This window comes from Chiloscyllium plagiosum, chromosome 1 (genome assembly GCF_004010195.1).
Source record: "Chiloscyllium plagiosum isolate BGI_BamShark_2017 chromosome 1, ASM401019v2, whole genome shotgun sequence".
NCBI classification, from domain to species: Eukaryota; Metazoa; Chordata; class Chondrichthyes; order Orectolobiformes; family Hemiscylliidae; genus Chiloscyllium; species Chiloscyllium plagiosum.
Window position 1 is genome coordinate 152,719,891 of NC_057710.1, and position 23,266 is coordinate 152,743,156.

Genomic DNA, 23,266 nt, shown 5'->3' on the forward strand with positions numbered 1-23,266 from the left:
ACAATTTGATTATAATAATGATCAATAGTTTGAAACTTTAGGGTTAATTGTTACTGTGAACTTGGGTTTAAAGCAAAACCATACACCTGAAAAGATGCCGTTGACATGAAGTGTGAAGTTCATGGTTCAAAGCTTGTCAAATGGCAGTAAAACAATCACAAGAAACCTAATTAATAGCTTTTGAGTGATAATGAAGACATCAATTGCACATCAGTGGAACTATTTTCCATTTCAACATTAGATATAATTATGTTTTCCAAACAATCCCCTTCTGTACTCCATCTTTACTTTCTAAACAAAAGGTTTCAGTTGTGAAATCCATGATAATTATTTTTGTCAAAACAAAATCCAAGAAAAATCATTGCTTGTCTGAAACAGTTAAATCAATAGAATTTAACTTTTTCAGCAAAGCGTTTTGTTCTATAATTAATTTCTAACAAATGCTCGTGTTATTTCTCCACTTGAGACCTTGCAGCCGTTAAGTTACAGTTATTCAGTTGCATGGCCTCAGGTAATTTGGAGTTCTATTGCAGAAAAGAAAAACATGATCCACAAATCATACAAAGTCACGGTTTACAAGTGGTGCTTAGAGATTTGCTCAATATAATGTTATCTAAATAAACAGCAACCAATCTCAAGGTTGGATTGTTTTAATACTGTCAGTCAAAAGAAAAGACTCCAGTCTCAAGATACAAGTGAACTTTATTTTTGATTTCATTACACAAACTGGAATAACCTCATTCCAAATCATCACCAAAAATCATTTGAGTGAAGTTTTGAAATACAGTAACTTGGTCCCTCTGGCAGGTTACTAATGCACCATTAGGCACCAGCAAGATCCATATTGAGCAAACCTTCGCTCAGCAAGGTGGAATGTTTTCAGCAATTTAATTTCTGAAAATATGAGGCTTACCACAACATCCCAATATTCGATTTCACACACACACACGCACACACACACACAAGTAGGACAGAAACCCAAACAGAATTTCACAGTTACAAAGAGTTATCAGGAGTCAATGTCAAATAACAATGTTAGGATTATTAATGTGTTTAACAAAGGCTATAGAAATGAAATCAATGGACATAATTCTTTGAAAATGCACGCACACTCTTTGGAACGGACAAAACCTGGTACACTGGATTGATTTACCGTTCACCTGTTCCCTTTGCCAGCCCAGCAGCATGCCAATGACAAGAATATAGTTTCTGATAGACTGTTATAAAGTTAAAAAAAATCCTAGGTCATAATTTAAATATTGCTTTTTGTTCCCAGTAATATCAGTGCTAAGCTACCATAACATTAATGAAAAAATACAGCAAAGAACCATGCCTTAGAAAGGATTTGTACACCCCCACGTGCAAATCTTCTCCCCAAAAAGAAACTTCTCAAAATTTGATCTCTACATATGTAATAATTAAATCACAGGTGTAAATATATTGCTTAGTTCTAACATAATTATGAATATCTGATTAAAATTTCTGTTTTACATTCTGTTAAATCGGTCATTTCTTCTTAGAGATGAGCGTAAAGAAATAGTCATTGTATTTCTTATGAATGAGACACTTATAAAGAATCGTGTAAAGATTTGTTCCTCCTAAAAATAGACGTTTGTATTTCTGCATCAGACTTATATGTTCTGGTGTTCTACGAATGATATGTCAAATTCCTCATATTCTACAAAAATAGCAGTAAGCATTTCAAAATACTCTGCTTTCCTGGAGACTTTTTTGTTACATTCAAATTTGTTGCTTCTTCATATGAATGAAGGCATATATATATATACACACAGTGGCAGGATTGAATGATTATGATGATTAAAAACTCTCAATTCACCAACAATGGCTATTTGATCTTCTGGATCATGATTTTTTAAAAATTCCAGCACATAGCAATGCATCTCTGTGTATTGAAGGCATCTTTAGTACCTGGTTTGATACTCATGATGCCATCGATTAAAATCGATGTAAAACAGTACTATACTTCCAGATGCCATTCCAGTAATGATGACCCTAAATTAAAAAGAGGTACAGTTAGTTTCACAGAATATAATTTACATCAATCAATATTATACTAAAAATGTCCAAATACAACAAAGAAAAGACTGAAATTCAATACATCCAAGTTTTTGATATTGAGAGTCGGTAGGAAAGTTGGATTTGAGCACTATCAGATCAGCCATGATTTCACCGAATGGCGGAGCAGACTCAGTGGGCTGAATGACCTGCTTCTGCGCACACATCTTATGTCAAAATATGATAATTTATTTACATGTCTTTAATATTCAATGGAACCATTGCTATTTACAGAAAGTTAATTTACTTCAAAAGCTTTACATCAGATCAATTAAAATGAGAGCTTGGTGTTAGCAGGTGCTGCGCTAGATGGAGAGGGGGATATTGTGGTGTGGGTTTTCAAACCCAAAAGAACATTTTCAATAATAGGCAAAATCACTGAATAACCATATCTAGGTTTTTCTGCCTTTCTGCTTTTAGATGTGATAATAATCACTCCTGGAAACAACTGATAACTCTCTGTTACTGTTTCCCTGATATACACAGACACTAGCTAACTCACTGAACGCAAGAAAATCTCTGGGCCTGTCGAGCATTCTGCTAAAATGGCTCAAGACTTATTTTTAGTTTTGATGGCCTGGAGACTGTAAAAACTAAACTGCTCCTCTATTGGTACAGATATTTTTCTCTGAAGTGGACCTGCTTATTGTCCTTGGCCTCTCTACCTATAGATTATTTGTTCGAGCATTTGGCTTAAATCATTGGATTTTAGCATTGACTCAATGATAAAACAAATTGTTTCTGACTTTTAAAAAATGTCATCTTTCTATAGCTGAAAACTATCAATACATTTTCCTTGACATTCAAGTTTCCAACCAACAACATATTATAAACTTTCATCACGAGAGTCTCTGGTGGACAAGTGTGAGGGCTTGTACATATTTGTGGGGGTAGATGTGTACACAGGGGATATACATTTATGACTTCAAATTTCAAACCATTACATATATATCTGGCTGATGCTATATTCTAAAGAAATAAAGAAACTCTTAGTAACCTCCAGTGAAGTGCATAAACATGGAAATCAGAAAATTATTGTCCTATTTACCCCATTGCTCCAAAAAGCTGCCTTGTAATAGTATTTTGCTTAAAGTCGTAACATTGAAATCTATGAAAGGGCTTGAAGTTGCAGTATCTTACATGACAGATAACAACTAAGTGTCCAAAGAAAATTAGAGCTAGTTCACTGCAGGCTAAGTAATTTTGAAAAATAATATGATGAGACTTAATCACTGCTAACTTATCTTCCTTGCATTCAAAACTGAATCTTTATAAATGTAAAAAGTAATCCTGTAATATTTTAATTATGCTAGTTAGAGGCTATTAAAAAACTAAATGTTTTAACTTGCGTTTCTTTTATCTCTCCCTCTCAATCTCATTGTCTTTTCCTTTCTATTTTGCTTTCTGTACACAATTTGACATTAACTATTGCAATGTCCACTTCAGACTTGGTGTTTCTGAGTAAAGACTCTTCAGTCTCATTGGTTAAGGCACACACATCCCTGAAGAGGATATCCCAATATTTTGATTCCCTTACCATCACAAATGTCAGTGCATAAATTGATAAAAATCTTATATGAAAGATTAAGCAATGGTTAGAACCACTTTTTCATTGCTGACCTACAAAATACAGGCCAATGCAGATAAAATCCATCTTGCATCAGTGAAGCAAAACAGAAGTAGTGGGTGAACCATGCAATATATGTCTCAAATGATTTTCCTTTCCATAGAAGTCAACAGGACTGGAGACTTAATGGGATGTGTAATGGGCTATTGTTCACCAAATATTTTGTACTGGCCAAAGGTGAATTTCACCCTCAGTATATTTCTAAAATTAAGAATTTTGATTCTGTTTTGCAGAATACTTAATTTGATTTGTGATTTGGAGATGCCGGTGTTGGACTGGGGTGTACAAAGTTAAAAATCACACAACACCAGGTTATAGTCCAACAGGCTTGATTGGAAGCACACTAACTTTCAGAGTGCTGCTCCTTCATCAGGGGATAGTGGAGGGCTCAATCCTAACACAGAATTTATAGCAAAAATTTACAGTGTGATGTAACTGAAATTATACATTGAAAAATTGATTGTCTGTTAAGCCTTTCATCTGTTAGAACCTGGTGTTGTGTGATTTTTAATTTGATTTGCATTGTGATCATAGTGCAACTTTGATGATATTAGAAATTTCTCAAGTTCTTGAACAATTCTTTTATCCTAATAAAAGAGAGTTTGTCCTTTTCAGTCTGTTATGTACTTGTCTCTTAATAGTTCCAATTATTTGTCATGTTCTAGTAACCTTTCATAAAGCAAACTATTAAAAAAAAACAATGACTACTAAAAATTAAAATAATCCAGTTGTAGGTTAGTAAACCAGCAATGCAGAAAGCTATAGAGCAACGGAATGCAATTTTGCATTGATAATATCTAATTTTATTACTGAAATAATTGAGACCATTAAGATGTCCCAAGTTCAATTTCACATGTTCAGAAAGATAATTGAACAAGTGCTGTAATTTTGTCTGTTTGCCTTTCACTTCCGAGAACAGTGGTTGAAGTATATCCCCATAACCTTTTATCCTCTTACTAATCAAGAACCTATCTATCTCTGTCTTAAAGACATTCAATGTCTGGGCCTCCACAGTCTCCTGCGGCAACAAGTTCCAAAAATTCATCACCTGCTGGCTGAAGAAATTTCTCCTTCTCTCATTTCTAAACGGTCATCCCTCAACTCTGAGGTTGTGCTCTCATGTCCTAGTTCCCCCTGTTAGTGATACCTGCTGTTTATCCACTCTCTCCAGCCCTCTCAGTATTTTGAAAGTTGCAATAGGACACTCCTTATCCTTCTAAACTCCACTGAGTACAGGTTCAAGAGTTTTCAAACACTCCTCATACAACAAACCTTTCATTTACAGGATCATTCTTGTGAACCTCCCCCGGGCCGCCAACATATCCTTCCTTAGGTATGGAGCCTAAAATTGATCACAACATTCCAAACATGGTCTGACCAGAGTCTTATATGGCACGGTGGCACAGTGGATAGCACAGCTGCCTCACAGCGCCAGAGACCCGGGTTCAATTCCTGCCTCAGGCGACTGTGTGTGGAGTTTGCACATTCTCCCTGTGTCTCTATGGGTTTCCTCCCACAATCCAAAAATGTGCAGGTTAGGTGAATTGGTCATGCTAAATTGCCCGTAGTGAAGGGGTAAATGTAGGGTAATGGGTCTGGGTGGGTTGCGCATCGGCGGGTTGGTGTGAACTTGTTGGGACGAAGGGCCTGTTTCCACACTGTAAGTAATCTAGAAGATAAAGACTTAGCAGTACATCCCTGCTGTTGCATTCTAGCTCTCTTGCAATGAATGGTAACATTGCATTTGCCTTCCTAACTGCCAACTGAACCTGCATGTAAAAGAATCCTGAACCAGGTGTCCCAAGTCCCTTTGTGCTTCAGATTTCTGAAGTCTTTCCCCCTTTAGAAAATGGCCTATGCCTCTATTCTCCCTATCAAAGTGCATAACCTCACACTTTCCCACATTGTATTCCATCTGCCACTTCTTTGCTCCCATCTGTCCAAGTCCTGCCGCAGCCTCCCTGCTTCCCCAACACAAAAAGTGTCCCTCCATCCATCTTTGGATCATCTACAAATTTAGTAATAATGCCCTCAGTTCCTTCATCCAGATTGTTAATGTTTAACATGAATAGTTGTGGTCCCAAAACGGACCTGTGGATCTCCACTAGGTACTGGCTGCTATCCTTAAAAAGACCTTTCCCCCCCACATTCTTTCTTGTGCCAGTCAGCCAATCCTCTATCCATGCCAGTATCCTGCCATTCTTATTATTTGCTTGACAAGTTTCAACCCATTATTACTTTACAGGCCACAGTTTGGCAATTTTCAAAAATTGCATATAGAAGAAAGAAGAACTTTGAAGGAGAAGAAAGTAGTTTGTCCAGTATTTTTGAAATACATCTTACCTTTGGTCATGAGACATGGCCATGGCCCTAATACCAGCATCACATCCAGGATAAGTCATCAGTTGTTTGAGGTCCCATACCTGCCACACAGCCACAATTCCACTATCTCCACCAGCAATGAGGTATTGCCCGTCACGACTCAGCAGCATAGCCTGGAGAAGAACCACACATATTACAACATAGCTCTCAGCTCATATCCACTTAGTCATCTGCTGACTTTGGCTGCAACTCAACAGCTGGTATTTTTTAAACAAGGTTGTATATTAACAGTATCACCCAGGGTTTTCTCCAAGGACATAACATTCTCACTTCTTCTAACAAAAAAACTGACAGTTTTATTTTTTGTCATATGTCAGTTTGTCATAACTGTAAATCATCAAGTTCACTATCATCTTCTTATATGTTGTATTTATTTTAAGAAAATATGTCATTTTGGTTTCGACTGGCCAATATATCAAAATGCATTACAAATCGTTGAGATCAAAACATTCTTCAGTTGATTGCTGGGTTTCTTGAAAAATGATGTTGCCGCTGGTGTCATTTGCAACCATTTCATGTTATAGCAGTAAAACTGCAAATCCCAATGCTTAGTTTGCTATTAGAATGAATTAATTTCCATAACTATATCTATTAGCCAATATAGAAAATGGAAGGATTGTTCTGTTAAATACCAGATGCATAAACACACAAAATTTGATAATCACTTGAAAAGACTAATCATAACTCTTCAAGATATGGGAACCCCTCTGTGTTTTCTGAAAAATATATTAGTACAGAATTTCTGAGCATTTTACCTCACATTTTCTCAAAAGGGGCATGATGAATTTAGAATTTTGGAACTACTGCATCATAACAGAAATCCTTTTTGCCTCATTACATTTTTAGAACATGAAGTAAGAGTCTGGAGAAGTAAGGTATTATTATAGCAACATTCAATAAATTTATTGTCATAAATGGTGATCCTTGCTGTTCTTATATTATGTACTACTGTAAATTTGCAATAACCATTTAAAAAAGCTTTTTGCAAGAGATTAAAATTACATCACAAAATATAGCATTTGATTTTCTGTTAAACAAAGTACAACAACCAAAATCATCAGTCTACTTAACACATGAACAGGCAAGGAATGGATGGATATGGATCATGTACAGGCAGATGGGATCAGTTTAGAATGGCATCATTGTCACTACAGACATGGTGGACCAAAGGGCCCATTTCTATGCTATGTTACTGTTCTATATTCTATGACAGCAACATTTAGAGAGCAGCGTTGAACAGCAGTTTGCAATGGAAATTGCAATTTTAAAAAGCACAAAGTGTTTATAATAGAACTAAAACATAACAAAAACACATACTTTGCCCCTTTCAGACTTTTCTAGCCCAAAGTGAAAGAATGAAAGTTACTTTTGCCAGTGCACTGCTAGTATATTGTGTTAAATTAGATTTTACATTTGATGAGTCAAGTTATATTCTTGGCCCAATGCACAAAGTACTGTAGCTTAGTAATCTCGAGTGACTACAAGATGAATTTTATAGAAATTGAAAAATTTCACAAGTGAAGTAACGCATGCTATTCTTAGGTGGATTGTAAATGTTAGATGGGCACAGAAGAGGGAGTTCTGTTGTTCCTTTTTATTTTAAACTTGCACATATGGTATGATCCTCTGGGAAAATTGAAATGACATAAATAAATTTACCGAATGAACCCCTCCATTAAGAAATTATCTACAAATTTCCGCTTACAGTAGTTTTTACTTTAACACAAATGAGAACCAATGCAAATGACACCTGAATTGACAGGCAAATAATATTTCAAAATAAAGTAAATTCACTTTAAATAATCAATAAAACAAAATTACATCTTACACAATCACAAGCATCTGCATCACTCAATTTTGCCAGGACAGACCCAGTTTTACATTAAATGCCCCAGTGCCTGACAATTTCCTAAAAACAGCTCAGATGTCCTGGTTTTCACCTTTTCTCCTTTTATCAAACATAAATTGTTTTGGGGAAAAAGTTCTGTTAAATATCATGCTTCTTCCTGGAAACACCAATCACATTTCATTGTACACGGTATTGCTCCCCTCACTGCCCTCTTGATGTTTCCAAGGGATTGTCACCAGCTTTTTGGCATCAATAGTTCCATGTCTCACACACTATCCTTACTTTGGGGACTAATCACTATTTCTTCACTGGAACTCCCTCCCCAACAGCATTGTGGATGCATCTAAACCAGAATGCTCACAGCAGTTCAAATCAATGGCACGCCATTATTTTCTTATGGGAAACTGGGGGTGGACAAGAAATGCTAACTTTGCCAGTGTTACCCACATCCCATGAACAAAGAAAAAAAAAGTGTAGCAATTTGAGAACATTTTGTCTTGTATAGCAAGAAGTAACAAACCAGATAAAAGTCTAGACAGCTCAACAGCCTCAAATGAGCAAAAACCTCACAGCACTTTACCACAAGGATTGTGTGCTTCTATACCGCAGGGATACAGGTAAGCAGGACTCCTGGACACTGCAGAAATTCCTGTAAGCAAGACTCCTAAAGACTGCAGGAATTTCTCTGCCTACAGGAAAACATTTTGTCTGGATGGATATCACACTCTTTGATGCTGCTCTTAATCAGTTCTCTTTTTACTAGTTCAGAAACAAATCACAGTCTAGAAAAGGCAATATTTGTGTTAGTATAAAATAAATCCTATAAATGTTAGAAAACAGATACCACAATTTAAAAATAGCATCATAATTGCATCATTTCCCTGGCTGCTTTACTTTTGATAATTCATGGCAAGAGATTTAAAATTATACAGTATCGGATTGTTTTGCTAAAGGCCAATTAGGAGCAAAGAGTCCTGTGAAATAAGAATCAAACAAAATAAGGATCTTAAAGAAAAAAATTCTTGGAATAAAATAAATAAACAAACAATTTGATCAATGATATTTTAAATTTAAACCACCGATGTTATGTGTGCAGTTGATGCCATTAAGAATAAAGTGGAGTGTTGTTATTTTAGGTCAGAACTTCAGATCAAAACAGGTGTGAGTTGTAGGTTGAACAGCACATTTTTCCCAGGCAGAAAGGAGGTTTAGTTGTAATTTTTCTTTGCCATGTGAGATGAAAGTAAATTTGAATTCTGTCTTATGCTTGAAAATTGGAAAGTATTGCAGTTGTCAACATGCTGGCATGTATTCCCTTGCATGACATCTGAACGGCACCTCAAAGATTTTTTGTACATAGTCCACTACCCAAAGGAGTTCTGCATTGCCCTAGAAGTTCTTTCTTTATTTCAAATACCACCAAAAATGTAATTTTCACAGTCTGTGCACAATTATTGTTTATCTCAAACACTCTTTAGTCACAATTTTTTGGGCCTCAGTGTGATAAAGCACAGCAGCTCCAGCTTTTGAATCAAAATCCCAAAAGAGGCCTTTCCAAGGGCACATCTGCACATTACTTCTCAATTATGTAAAATAAAATTTCCACAGCTTACACTGAACTCAAAGGCAGCCAAAGATCCAAAAGAAATTTAATGCAGTAAGTTATATATTTACTAAACGTCAATACATTTTGAGCAGGACAAATTTTTCCCCTCTCAAGATTCAGTATTTGGTCAGAACGCTTGCTGAGAGCAGATGAAATTCATTCAACCAAGGCAAGGGAGTTTGAGCAACAACTAGCCTTGGGAATCAAATTGAGAACCTAGCTGACAGTCAAGCGCTCAATTACTTAAGCTCCAGGGTCATAGTTAAAAAATGCGATGCACAACAGACACTTTGTTTCTTTTTGAAATTACAATTTCCGATTGTGCACAGCAGTTGCAGGGTAGCCTTCTGATTAAACCACTAGGGCTGCTGTATGCTCAGTTCATCCATAGCTCAGTGGTAGCACTCTTGCGTCTGAGTCAGAAAGAAGGATGTGGATTTAAGCTCCAGTCAAAAATGTAAACAAGTTATCTAGGTTCAGACGACACTGTAGAACTGATGAAATCTTCTGTAGTCAAAGATGCTTCTTTTTGAATAAGATGTTCAAATAAATGTAACAGATCACATGATACAATTCAAACAAAAGGAGGAAATTCTCAGATTAAAAAAATTCCTCCCTCATCCAAAAGCAGACTAACCAGCCATATGTGGAATGTTTCTGTGGTAAAACTTGGAGAAAGTGAGTACTGCAGATGCTGGAGATCAGAGTAGAGAGAGTGTGTTGCTGGGAAAGCACAGCTGGTCAGGCAGCATCTGAGGAGCAGGAGAATCGACATTTCGGGCATAAGCCCTTCATCAGGAAGGGCACATGCCCGAAACATCGACTCTCCTGCTCTTCGGATGCTGTCTGACCGGCAGTGCTTTCCCAGCAAAACACTCTGTGGTAAAACTTGCCTACATAAGAACTATAGTTATTATATGAAAACATGCTCAGAAGCTCTTTGGACTTCATGCAGCATGAAAAATGATATTTCCCTACAAATTCTTCTTCTGCAGCAAATCTAAGCAAGTCCACCTTGTTCCTTAGGAATGTATTGATAGCTAGTCAATCTCTGCCACTAGAAGCTGTGTATACCCTTAAACTGGATTGATTGCAACATTAACATATAATTGCAGTTCTGAAAGCACTCAAGGAGGAATTAATCTTTAATAAAAGCAACTGAGAAAAATCTTGTCAGGGGCAGCATTCAGGTCAAACATATCACTTTGACTATGCTGATATATATGCTGGTAGAAGTTCAAATATAAAAATATTGTAAATCTTTTTCCTATTATTTCTGGATTTAGATTTGAATTAGTGTAAAAGGTTCAATGGTCATCGTACTGAGGCAGAATCGCAGAGCTGAGAATTCTAATCCCAACATACAGTTGAAAAAATTTAGCAATGTACAGTATAGCTACTGGATTTTTAAAATTTAATCATGGGATGTGGGTATTGCTGGCTGCCCACAGGGGAACTTGCAGGTGGTGTTATCTGCTGCCGTTGTCCTTCTGGTTGGAAGTGATCATGGGTTTGGAAGGTGCTGTCTAAGAACCTTTGGTGAATTTCTGTAGTGCATCTTGTAGATAGATAGCACACCCTGCTGGTACTTAGTGGTGGAGGGACTGGATGCTTGTGAACGTGGTACCAATCAAGTGGGCTGCTTTGTTCTTGGATATCAAGATGTTCAGTGTTGTTGGAGCTGCACTCATCCAGGCATGTAGGGAGTATTCCATCACATCCCTGACTTGAGCCTTGCAGATTATGGACAGGCTTGGGGGGGGGGGGGGTCAGGAGGTCAGTTACTTGCCACAATATTCCTAGCCTCTGACCTGCTCTAGTAGCCATTATGTCTATGTGGTGACTCCAGTTAAGTTTCTGATCAAAGGTAACCTCAAGAATGTTGGTAGTGGGTGATGGTAACACCACTACATATAAAGGGGCAATGGATAGATTGCCTATTATTGGAGATGGTCATTGTCTGGTATTTGTGTAGTGCAAACATTACTTGCCACTTATTAGCCCAAGTCTGGATATTGTCCATCTTGTTTTATTTGAAATTGGTCTGCTTCAGTATCTGTGTTGTGGTGAATGGTGCTGAGCATTGTGCAATCAATGGCCAACATACTCACTTCTGACCTTATAGAGTCATACAGCAATAGAAACAGACCTTTTAGTCCAACCAGTCCATGCCGAACACAATCCCAAACTAAACTAGCCCCACCTGCCTGCTCCTGGCCCAAATCCTGTCAAACCTTTTATATTCACGTACTTATCCAAATGTCTTTTAAATGCTGTATTGTACCAACATCCACCACTTCCTCAGGAAGTTCACTCCACACGTGAACCACCCTCTATATGAAAAAAATTGTTCCATATGTCTTTTTTAAAATCTCTCCTCTCTCATCTTAAAAATGTATCCCCTAGTCTTGAAATCTCCCATCTTAGGGAAAAAAAAACTACCATTAACTCTACCTCACTATTCTATAGACTTCTATAAGGTCACCTTTCAACCTCCTACGTTCCAGTGATAACAGTCTCAGCCTACACAGCTTTTCTTTATAACTTACACCTTCCACACCCAGCAACATCCTAGTAAATCTCTTCTGAATCCTCTCCAGATTAATAATATCCTTCCTGTAACTGGGCAACCATATGATGGAGGGAAGGTCATCAATAAAGCAGCTGAAGATAACTGGGGCTAGGACATTACCAGACGAACTCCTGCAGAGATGTCCTTGAGCTGAGATGGTTGACCTCCAATAACCACAATCATCTTCCTACCTGCCAAGTATGACTCCAGCCAGTGGAGAGTTTGCCCCTGATACCGTTTGATTCCAGTTTTGCTTGGCCTCCTCTGTCATTCTCACCTAAAATAGCTGTATTTCAGACATCCTGGATTCCTTTATTGTTACTCCTGGATTTGTCTTATTCAATTCACGAAGTAGACATATCAGAGACTCATGATGGAGAGGGATGAAGGGGACAGTGGTGAAACATGGTTAGGAAACCAAATGCCACCTCAATAGTCAACTCACCTATCAATATTCTTCCATGTTAAACAATGCTTGGAGAAAACACTGAAGCAAGTAAGGGTAAAGAATGTAGGGGATTTAATTGTTTCCAAGCAAAAGACATTACTTACCTTCACAGAATCTTCTGTCTCCATCTTGCTCAGCAACTTTCCATTCACACTGAAGACACAAAACTGGCCCTTTTCATAGTAAATAATGCAGTGGCCTTCAGTGGACAACTGGATTAATCGAGGATGCAAGTAGTTTTCAGGGTTCTCAAGAGCCTTCAGAAGGTCTCCATTCATTGTATGGATTAGGCATGGACCCTCTGTCAACCATTAAGAAAAGAAATACATTTCAGTGATATTTTTGAAAAACAACAATGAACCCTTTTCAATAAATCCATCAGTCAGGTGGGCTAAAATTCTTCATTTTCTATTTTCCTTTATCCTCAAAGTTCAACTGGAATGATATTGCAGTTTGTTATTTTCTGTTCAATCATTGTCATTTCAGAAATATGTATATTGTAATTTAATTACCATTTCAGCTTATTGTAGAGTTATGAAGCAAATATCATTGCATACACCAATATGCAGGAAAGTTGCATTTTCAGACATATGTCACTTTATAGTTAAAGGAACTGTTAGCATATGCTGTATATCACTGATTGAATCACCCAAACTACATTCAATGTTCAACCTTTTTAGACATAAAAACAGCTTTGAAAACATCACTACAATGCTGGCTGCTATGGAAACAATTAATTAGAGTTGTGTTTGGGTCAGGCATCTGGTAATTCTTTTATTGCAAAATTTTTTAAAGCCTTTGGGAAAAGGTAATAAAATTTTTCTGGAGCAAATCAGCAGTAGGTAGAGTTCATTAAAAAAGGTTTCTGTTCTCACAGGAAATCACAAGCAGTACAGGGATTTAGTATATGCAGAAGTGTGAGCTGGGCCATTCAGACCAAGTAACTATTCTTTTTTTTGTGCAATGACATAAAACAGGACCAAAATTATTTAAGTCTTTTTTGTTAACTGACATCCCAGTTTTACCTACTTTGACATTCTGCTGGCTTATTATTCAAGTGCTTCGATCTTCTCCTCTTACAAAATCATTTTAATTTTCGTTCTGTAGCATACACAATACCATGGCATGAGGGAAGCCAAGTGATCAAATGTCATAACTCTACCAATTATATTATTTACTGATTCTCTCAGCAATCCAGAGAGGACTTGTCCTCCACATTTTGCTTCCTATTTGACTAGGCTATGTAAAATTGCATGGAATCAACAGGAAACAGCTTAAATGGTTTACTCCAGTGCTTTTAATCCACTCCAATGATCTTACCATTCTGTGCCACCACCATCCTATCTAGTACTCCACTTTCCCCTTCTCCCTCATACATCCAACATGACTCATCTGAAATGGATTAATACTCAGTGTCCTATATTCTCAACTTCTTCTAAATACTTTATTTGATTGGTTAGTGACTTTCCTATGCATTTGGCCAATGCTCTGGATTCAAATAGTGAAAGATGCAGATAAGGCAACATTTGGAGATGCAGTTAACTGCGAGGAGAATTGTAACAAACTGTAAGAGAACTATAAAGAAAAATAAATTATCGAAGAATAGTGTAGAGCAAAGTATTTGACAAATACGTTAGGTTGGGCCACTAAGAAATGCAAAATAATGAACTTAAAAAGTTGATGACAATAAAACAACAGGTATATTAAATATTTACATTGTTTCAGTTTACACTGAAGAGAATATAAAATTAGAAGATATTAATAAGAAGGTTTTTTGAAAGGATGAAACTCTGATCTATATGGATACTAAGTGGTGTCTGTGAGGATCAGTGCTGGGACCTGTGTTTTTCATGATTTCCAAATCATTTGGAAACCAGAAAAAGAAATTCAAGTTCAAAATTTTTGGATAACACCAATTTGAGGAGCACAGTCAGGAAGACCTAACAAAATACAAGCCATAAATATTATTGCAAAGTTTGTGTAATTGGCAAATTAATTTCAATTTAAATACGAGTGAGGTGCAACATTTTCCTGGAAAGAGCAAAGAGGACACTGACTGGTTTGACGTTGAAGTTCTAAGTCATACAAGTAGCAAAGAGATCTGGGATATCAATACATAATGTACTAAAGATAATAACATGGGTTAATAAGGCAGGGAATTTGTGTTGCAGACGTTTTGTCCCCTGTCTAGGTGACATCCTCAGTGCTTGGGACCCTCCTGTGAAGCGCTTCTGTGATCTTTTCTCCGGCATTTATAGTGGTTTGAATCTGCCACTTCCGGTTGTCAGTTCCAGCTGTCCGCTGCAGTGGTCGGTATATTGGGTCCAGGTCGAACAGAACCACAACAACAAGCACCCGAGCTACAAATCTTCGCACAAACGTTAATAAGGCAATAAAATAAAATACCAAGCGGTATCTAAGATATATTTGCAAAGGATAGAATTGAAAAACAATTAAGTTATGTTAAAATTGTATCAAACCTTGGTATTATGCATGATTCTGGTCTGCATATTACAAAAATGACAGAGACAGTGGAGAAGGTACACAAAAGTCAGCAGGATGCCACTAGAATTAAATGTTAGAAAGCTTAAAGATGCTGGATCTCTGTTTTCTGGAAAACAAAAGGCTGAGGGATGACCTTACAGAAAATGGTCATGGAGTTGCCAGGAAAACCTCTTGCAGGATACCGGAACTAGGGGCCATCATGTAAGATAATCACTAATAAAGTCAAAACAGAATTTAGGAGAAGCTTTTCAAATGAAGTTTCATTAGAATGTGGAATCCTGCTTGATTGACACCTGTCTGCAACCTTAAGCATTCACTTTCGCTACCACAGATGCAAGTTGCAAGGCACTGGGGCATCACAACAAAACTAGAGTTGAAGTGGACAGTGTTTGCAAACAATTGGAAGCAGGATGAGCTTGATGGTCTCAATTTGTGCTTCAAGATTCTATAACTCAGCTACTTTCTCTATGTTACCTGAGTGAACCTTTTCATAATTTTGAAGATACCTATCAGGTTCGCATTCTAAGATTTTTTTTCCAGAGAAGACAGGCTTATTTGTTCTTTGTAGTTATACATTGCTTCAATTTTAATAACATCCTTGTAAATCTCTCTGTACTTTCTGCAGTGCTCCAGTTTTGGTAATAGAGGGACCAAAATGGCAGAGTTACTCAAGCGTGGTCAAACCAAGTTTTCATATCAAATTAATCTTTTTATTCTATCCTCTAGCAATAAAGTCCAAATTTTTTGTTTCCACTCTTCATGAAGTAAATTATCAAATTGTGTCAGGGATGCTTGGTACCTTTTCATAATTGTATGAACCAGATTAGAATTTGCCACCTGAAAAAAAGAACCTAAAAGTAATAACCGCAGCAGATAGCAGGTGCATACATGTTACAGCGGGTTTATGAAAGTAATCAACAAATTTACTGAAATGTATTTGGTTAACATGCAAGTTAGTTACTGCAGTTTTAATGTGCTATTTTCCTACATACATATAGTGACTGTGTGTGTCATTATAATGACAGTACATTGAAAGTTCTGAATCTTTAAAAGAACAAAAGCACTGGAAACCAAATGCAAAACCTAACTGATTGTCATGATTTCAAGATGCCAGTGTTGGACTGGGGTGTACAAAGTTAAAAATCACACAACACCAGGTTATAGTCCAACAGGTTTATTTGGAAGCACTAGCTTTCAGAGCACTGCTCCTTCATCAGGTGGTTGTGGAGTATATGATCGTAAGACACAGAACTTGTTGCAAAAGTTTAGTATGATGGAACTGAAATTATATATTGAAAAAAACCTGGATTGTTTGTTAAGTCTCTCATCTTTTAGAATGGGCATTTTGGTTTCAGTTCTTTAATATGTAAATCGCAACTTTTAAAAAAGTTTTGTGACTTACACATGAAAGAACTCAAATCAACATGCCCATTCTAAAAGATGAGAGACATAACAAAAAATCCAGGTATTTTTCAATATATAGTTTCAGTTACATCATACTGCACACTTTTGCTACAAATTCTGTGTCTTACGATCTTATACTCCACAACCATCTGATGAAGAAGCAGTGCTCCGAAAGCTAGTGCTTCCAAATAAACCTGTTGGACTATAACCTGGAGTTGTGTGATTTTTAACTAACTGATTGTGGCATTGCTCCAATTTCAGCCATGCACATTATTGCCCCTCTTATTTACATTGCTGCTACGACTTCACTCTATCTATGCATTATTCAAATAATACTGTTCTCAGATCTTAGCTATTTACATTTAATATTGGCACCAAAGATGTGGACAGGTGTTGTTTGGTGACTCCTTTACAAAGTTTCTCTCTAGCTTCTTTTCAATTTTACTTTAGGTGGTTCTTCCAAACATAAATTAGACTAATAGCTCACCGTATGGAGGAATTGGGGTATGAAACTTCATTACACCACTAACTTATGAGACTATATTACTCACTGTATCTTTAAAGTTTAACGCAAAGACCACAGCCTGATGAATCAATGTGTTTTTTTAAAAATGTTGTTTCAAGCTTAAGAGTCATAAGTGATGTGCTGGTCTTACAAAGGCCAATAACATGCAGAGCCAGCATGAACTGAAAGACATCTTAAAAAATGCTTTTGTTCTGTGACAGGAAAAGGCCTGTACATGAACTATCTTGCCAAAGTTGAGCCTTAGTATCAGATACAGCAGACACATTTTACGCAGGTAACTGATATTGCATATTTCCTTGAATAATTACGTGTATTTTCTCATATTCTTGGGCTTACCTTCATGCTCTTTTCTCTTATTTTACATCATCACAATCATTGTCTCCTACTATTTTCTCATGCAATGTGCTACTCTCTAAAGATACTTGAAAGGCATGGGAAAGTGCACTCAAATGAGAAGCAGAGGCAATTAAAAAAGTGCAAAGATCTCCAGCACCTCGTCCATTAAGTAAGCATTTGCACTTTAGAACACAATATTTATTTCAATAACAAACCTCTTCTACCTGTACCTACCTTTTGAACCACTGATGACCAGACCGAGTTCTGCACATATTGCAGCACAGCTAATCTCACAGTCATGGCCGGTTAGGATAGCCCGAGGAGCAGCATATTCATCTGAAAAAGTAATTTAAGCAACTGTTCAGCTCAACAAAAATGACAATATTGAACATTGCAGCATTTGATATAGCATACAACAAAGACCTGCAGATGCTGAAGATCTGAAACCAAAGCAGAAATTGCAGGAGAAATTCAGAACTAAAGAAGGGTCACTAAACTCTAATTGTTAACTGCTTTCTCTCCACGGATGTTGCCAGACATGCTGAGTTTCTCCAGCAATTTCTGTTTTTGTTCAGTGACATAATTAAATATTTAATACAGCACATGGATGAGTTTCTTTTCTCTTTTAAATGCTTTCTTTACAACAATATGATACAGTCTGCTTTCAGCTTTTTCCACTTTTTATTTACGTTGCTGCAACAGAATTTCTGGAACCAAAGTGAAAAGAGTAGAAGTGATTAATACAATCCCACTTTTACACTTGTAATTGGATTTTAAATTCTCTCATTACCAAGCATCTACTGTCAATTTGTTCATTTGACCCAAATCTAGTTAGGCCTGTCCAAAGAAAATTCTTCAAATAATGAGCAGATGAAGAAAGGTTTAAAAAAAAAAGTAACTTTATGAAGGTATTTAGTAATATTAAATGCTGTCTACACTCAAGCTTAAAATTTACTTAGCCAGTATCTGTGCAATCTGAGTTAGTGTTGGCTCTACAGTACAATTCAATGTTAATTTATATACCAAGCAGCAACAAAAATAAAATAATAAATGAAGAATTTCCATCAAGAAATTTAGCTTTTCCATTGTGTCCCTGCTGTTAAGTTCTTGTATTATCAAAGCCAGTCCACTTCCTCTGCAGTTCCCTGCTGATAGTGTACTAGAGTGGAATAGCTAACCCCCTCAGCTCAGGCAGGTGTGAGCAGATAGGTTGCATGTATTGTAATTTACTGAAAGCCATCGTGTGAATTAAAAACTTTCCAAACAGAAATGTACTCATAATGAGCTGTTTTAGATGATCAAGACTGCCAAGCAATAATTAAATAATAGTGACTATTATGTTGGTTTAATGGGGTGCTAGGACTGTTGATGCCTGATTCACAGGTCTTGTGCAGTCAACAAGAACCAAAAATGATACGTGCTGGAAACCTCTATTTTTACTGGTATTCCTGGCTGTTTGACTTGGAAGGTCTTGCAAGTGTATTGTTTGGCAGGCCTTGAGCTCACTAAAAGCATAAAAGTGATCGTGAAATCCAAGCAAAGATTATAATTCTGGCTTTAGAAGTATTTGCACTGGGGATTTTAAGCTTCCATTTTTTTTCTACTTGAATATAACCACATTTTTTGACTATCAATATAATTATGCACAACACAGCCCTTACTTTAAATTTCTTTAAAATTAAACATTTACACAGAAAATGAGTTGTCACATCACAACCAAATACATATAAATATTTTGAAACAAATTTCTCATCAGTTACATGTTTCAGATCTTGCAATTGGGTTATGTAATAATGGGAATACATGTTGGATGTAATCATTATTATAGTTACAAAAAACTAAATGTAAAACTGGTTAAAGCTTTTGCATTCCAGTAAGAAACGGATATAATGCATGATTTCACTGAAAGTTTTGGCATACTGTTTCAACTGGCATGCCAGGGAAGAGTGCTAAAGTAAACGATCAAACTCAAGTTTATTAGTATAATCCTTAACTTTGTGTAAATTGCATGTATTTTCTCACTGCTGCTGGTACACAGTTTATCTAGTTGTAATCAGGAAACAACACATTACACACTGTATATTTAACAGTGTCAGAAGCCGTTAGTACTGTGCTGAAACAGGGTTATTTAGACATTTCAGTTCTTGCACGTGTATACGTTCATCTGTATGTGAATGCAGCATAAAGTCATACAGCTATACAGCATGGAAACAGGCCCTTCAGTCCAACTAGTCTATTCCAACCAGATATCCTAAATTAATCTAGTCCTATTTGCCAGCATTTGGCCCATATGCCTCTAAACCCTTTCCAATTCACATACCCAGCCTTTTAAATGTTGTCATTGTACCAGCCTCCATCACTTCCTCTGGCAGCTTATTCCATACACGCATCACCCTCTGCATGAAAAAGTTGCCTTTTAGGTCCCTTTTAAATCTTTCCCCTCTCACCTTAAACCTATGCCCTTTGCGTTTGGACTTGGCTATCCTGGGGGAAAACACCTTTGCTATTCAACCTAGATGTGCCCCTCATTATTATATAGACCTCTATAAGTTCACCATTCAGTCTCTGACGTTCTAGGAAAAATAGCCACAGCCTATTCAGCATTTCCCTGTAGTTCAAATGCTCCAAGCCTGGCAACATCCTTGTAAATCTTCTCTGAACCTTTTCAAGTTTCACAACGTCCTTTCAATAGCAAGCAGACCAGAACTGAATACAGTATTCCAAAAGTGGTATATTTTATGGTAGTCTACACAGTCCATTAGTTACTACTTAAATGCAGACTGACACAACGTTTTAATATATTGCACATTGTACTCCCAGATTTATATTTTTAAAGTTTTGAAATCCAATCAGAAACTTCCAAATGTTGAGGTGCAGCTGAAATAGTGAGATGAGTGGCCACTGATTGAGTTTGAATCATAAGAATTGAATTGTTTTTTTATTTCAACTTGCCTGACAAGGAATCACTACTTCAAAATATAACTGACGGAGGCCTATACGGTTAATGATATTGCTGTGGTTACTCAGTTCCTGAAGCAATCAAGCCTTCCTTCATTTTGCAGACACCACGATTTGGGTTACAACACAGATCATTGTTAAAAATGACAGTCCTGTCAGTTAAATTTTAAGCCACAGAAATCTAGAATCCAATAATCTTTCAACTCCACATTGCAATTCTGTTATAATAAACAAAAATAAATAAAAATACATGACATGCTAAAATCTCACCAACACCGCTTGGACTAATCCCAACTAGATATATCAAAATTGAGTCATCAGTAGTAATAGATATATTCAAATTGCTTAGCAGATCAGTGCTTCTACACTGTAACTTTGCTTTTAAACAGAATTTCCCAATTTTGATCTCATAAAAAGACATCAATATAACGTCTTAGCCAGATGAACTCAATCAAAATTCAGCTTGTAACACATGAATAGCATTGATAGTGACTCTTAAAGGCAAGATCCATGGATGAAAAAATATCAATTCTTGTTTAAATGAACAATGTTTTATGACAAACTTTCTAGTCATTAATCAATCTATTCATTTAATTCATGAGAGTATTTCATGCAATCAGTTTATTGTAGCACAAGTGAATGCGTTGTTGCCAGTTGAAAAAATACTTTACAACAATTTGCCATCAATATATTAAGCAATCCAAAATCTAAAAGAAAAGAATTAAAATTATTTTTGAAGAAAAGCAAGCATGGAACAAGTTCAGTAAAGCTGATGGCACAATTTCATGTTATGTGCTTAATATGGACATTTCAACTTATGAATAAAATATTACTGCTGAACTGTTGGTATCTAAGCACATCATGCTATACAATTCTTATACCAATCCTTTAAATTTCAATAATCATATACTTGTTCTTCTGATTTGAAAATAATTATAAAATGTAACTCCAAAATAAAATTCCAATATATTCTTTACAACTGAAATGATGCCGTGAAATGCTTCACACATGTCTGGATGAAAACTGAACTTGTTCAAAACTGAACTTGTTCAAAACCCACTCTTTTTGCATAGAGTTGAAGTCGGGCCTCATAGCCCAAGATCATTTATGTAGAAACCTGGTTGGCAGTGATGTTTATTGAAAGATAACGGAAATAAAGATCTAAGTTTTATAGTACAAGCAACAGTGAATGGATTACCATTAAAATGTTACAATCAGAAAATTTAGGCCTAGAATCTTGTCCATCCAATAATAATCGAACATAGCAGAGTTTGGTCCATCATACCTCCAAAACAACTGTGCAGGATCCCATTCTCCTAGACTTACACATTTTTGTTTCTTTGATATTGCATTATTACTTATGTTATTACAACAATGTAACAGTTACATTTATATGCTTGAGATGAAACTGTAAAAATTTATTGAAAATGACATTTTTATCAGTTTTGCCAAACTTTCAGGTTTTAATTGTGTTAATGGTAGCCAATCACAACTTTCTAGCTCAGAGACGATTCCCATACTGGCGACTTCAGCAGATAATCTAAATTGACACTTCATACAATACTACCCTCTCAGCTGGACGGGAAAGATTTCAGGGCATTATTTAAAGAGTAGCAGAGCTCGCTGGTGTCTTGGCCAAAATTTATTTTCAGGCCCTCACTAAAACAGATCTGGTCATTATCCTATTCAGTTGTTGGGACCTTACCCTGTGTATATTGAGTATGTACTTCTAACATCACAGTAGTGATTAGACTTTAAAAGTACTGAACTGGCTGTAATGCATTTGAGCATCTTGAGGTTGTGAAAATCACAATAAAAATTCGAATTCCTTTCTTATTTGTTACATTTTTGCTTAGAAAGCAAGACATCCACTATGACATCAATAAATAACAAATGCATTGTACCTATTATAACATAATTGGCCTACAGCTGACAGGGAAAGCTAAAGTATTTAAAATTACTTCTGATCCCAAGATGTTACAATTAGTTAAGATGCAAAAAGCATTAATAATTTAAACTTAGCATACCAGAAGCCTAGCCTACATCTTGGTCCCTGAAAAGTACTAGGTCCCTTTCACATGTATTTGTTGATTTATGGCCACTTAATATTAGAGTATTGCCTTTAACTGGGTCATTTCCTATATATACACATATACTGCTCAGGCTCTTGTAGCACAGTGGTAGTGTTTCCACTGCTGAACCAAAAGGCCCAGGATCAAATACCATCTGTTCCAGAGGAGTGCCATAACACATCTGAACTGTTGATTAAATTATGCCTTTTAAGTAAAATAGGTGGAACTGCCACCTGAAGAGAAGTAGGACCTCTACGAAATAACTTCCCTGAACTCTGTAAGGTAAAGATAAAGTCACCATATTCTTACCTGACCATAGAGAGAGGTCTGCTGGCAGTTTAAGCTGAAGGTCATCATACCTCAGGCAAAGGGAGAGGTTGAGAAGGATAATCCTTCATGGTAACCTCAGCTGGTGAGAGAATTGAACCTACACCTGTTTGGATCACTCCACACCGCAAACTAGTTGTCCAGCCAACTGAGCTAACCCACCGCCAATTCTAGACAATATCATCAGCATGTTGTTGGCGCAACATCTCCTTATCATGTGTTCAGTTTGCCCATGTTGCTCAGCAATAGTTTCCTACTTGACACTTATCCAGTCATACTCAAAACTCGGTCGGCATGAATGTAGGTATTTACCAGCTACTGTCAGTACTGTGGAATCAATCTTGCAAACTAAATAGGATAACATCCACAGCACCAGGCGTTCCTGTTAGAGTTACTTTAGATTGTAATTAAAAAGGGCATCATAAGTTTTGACTAGTCATGTTTTTAAAAAATGGTGCTTTTTGTTATGGGAATTTGCAGCTTAATAAAAATCAGTCTGTAGTAAAACGAGATTAGTACTGTACAGAAAAGCATGGTTTTGAATTAACATGCATGAAAAATGAATTCAGAACTGCAGC

General features: G+C 36.5%; 1 protein-coding gene across 2 annotated transcripts in view; it reads right to left on the reverse strand.

Annotated features, from left to right (window-relative positions):
• Positions 1–684: 684 nt before the first annotated feature.
• The window catches only part of lrba (LPS responsive beige-like anchor protein), an 875,634-nt gene continuing 853,052 nt past the window's right edge, over positions 685–23,266 (reverse strand). For both annotated transcript variants that reach the window (XM_043699606.1, XM_043699616.1), the window contains exons 53-56: positions 17,566–17,667; positions 12,665–12,861; positions 6,047–6,198; positions 685–2,013 (exon numbers count right to left, since the gene is read on the reverse strand). In XM_043699606.1, coding sequence (XP_043555541.1) covers positions 1,923–2,013; positions 6,047–6,198; positions 12,665–12,861; positions 17,566–17,667 — 542 coding nt within the window. In that variant the 3' untranslated portion in view covers positions 685–1,922. The remainder of the gene's footprint in view (positions 2,014–6,046; positions 6,199–12,664; positions 12,862–17,565; positions 17,668–23,266) is intronic.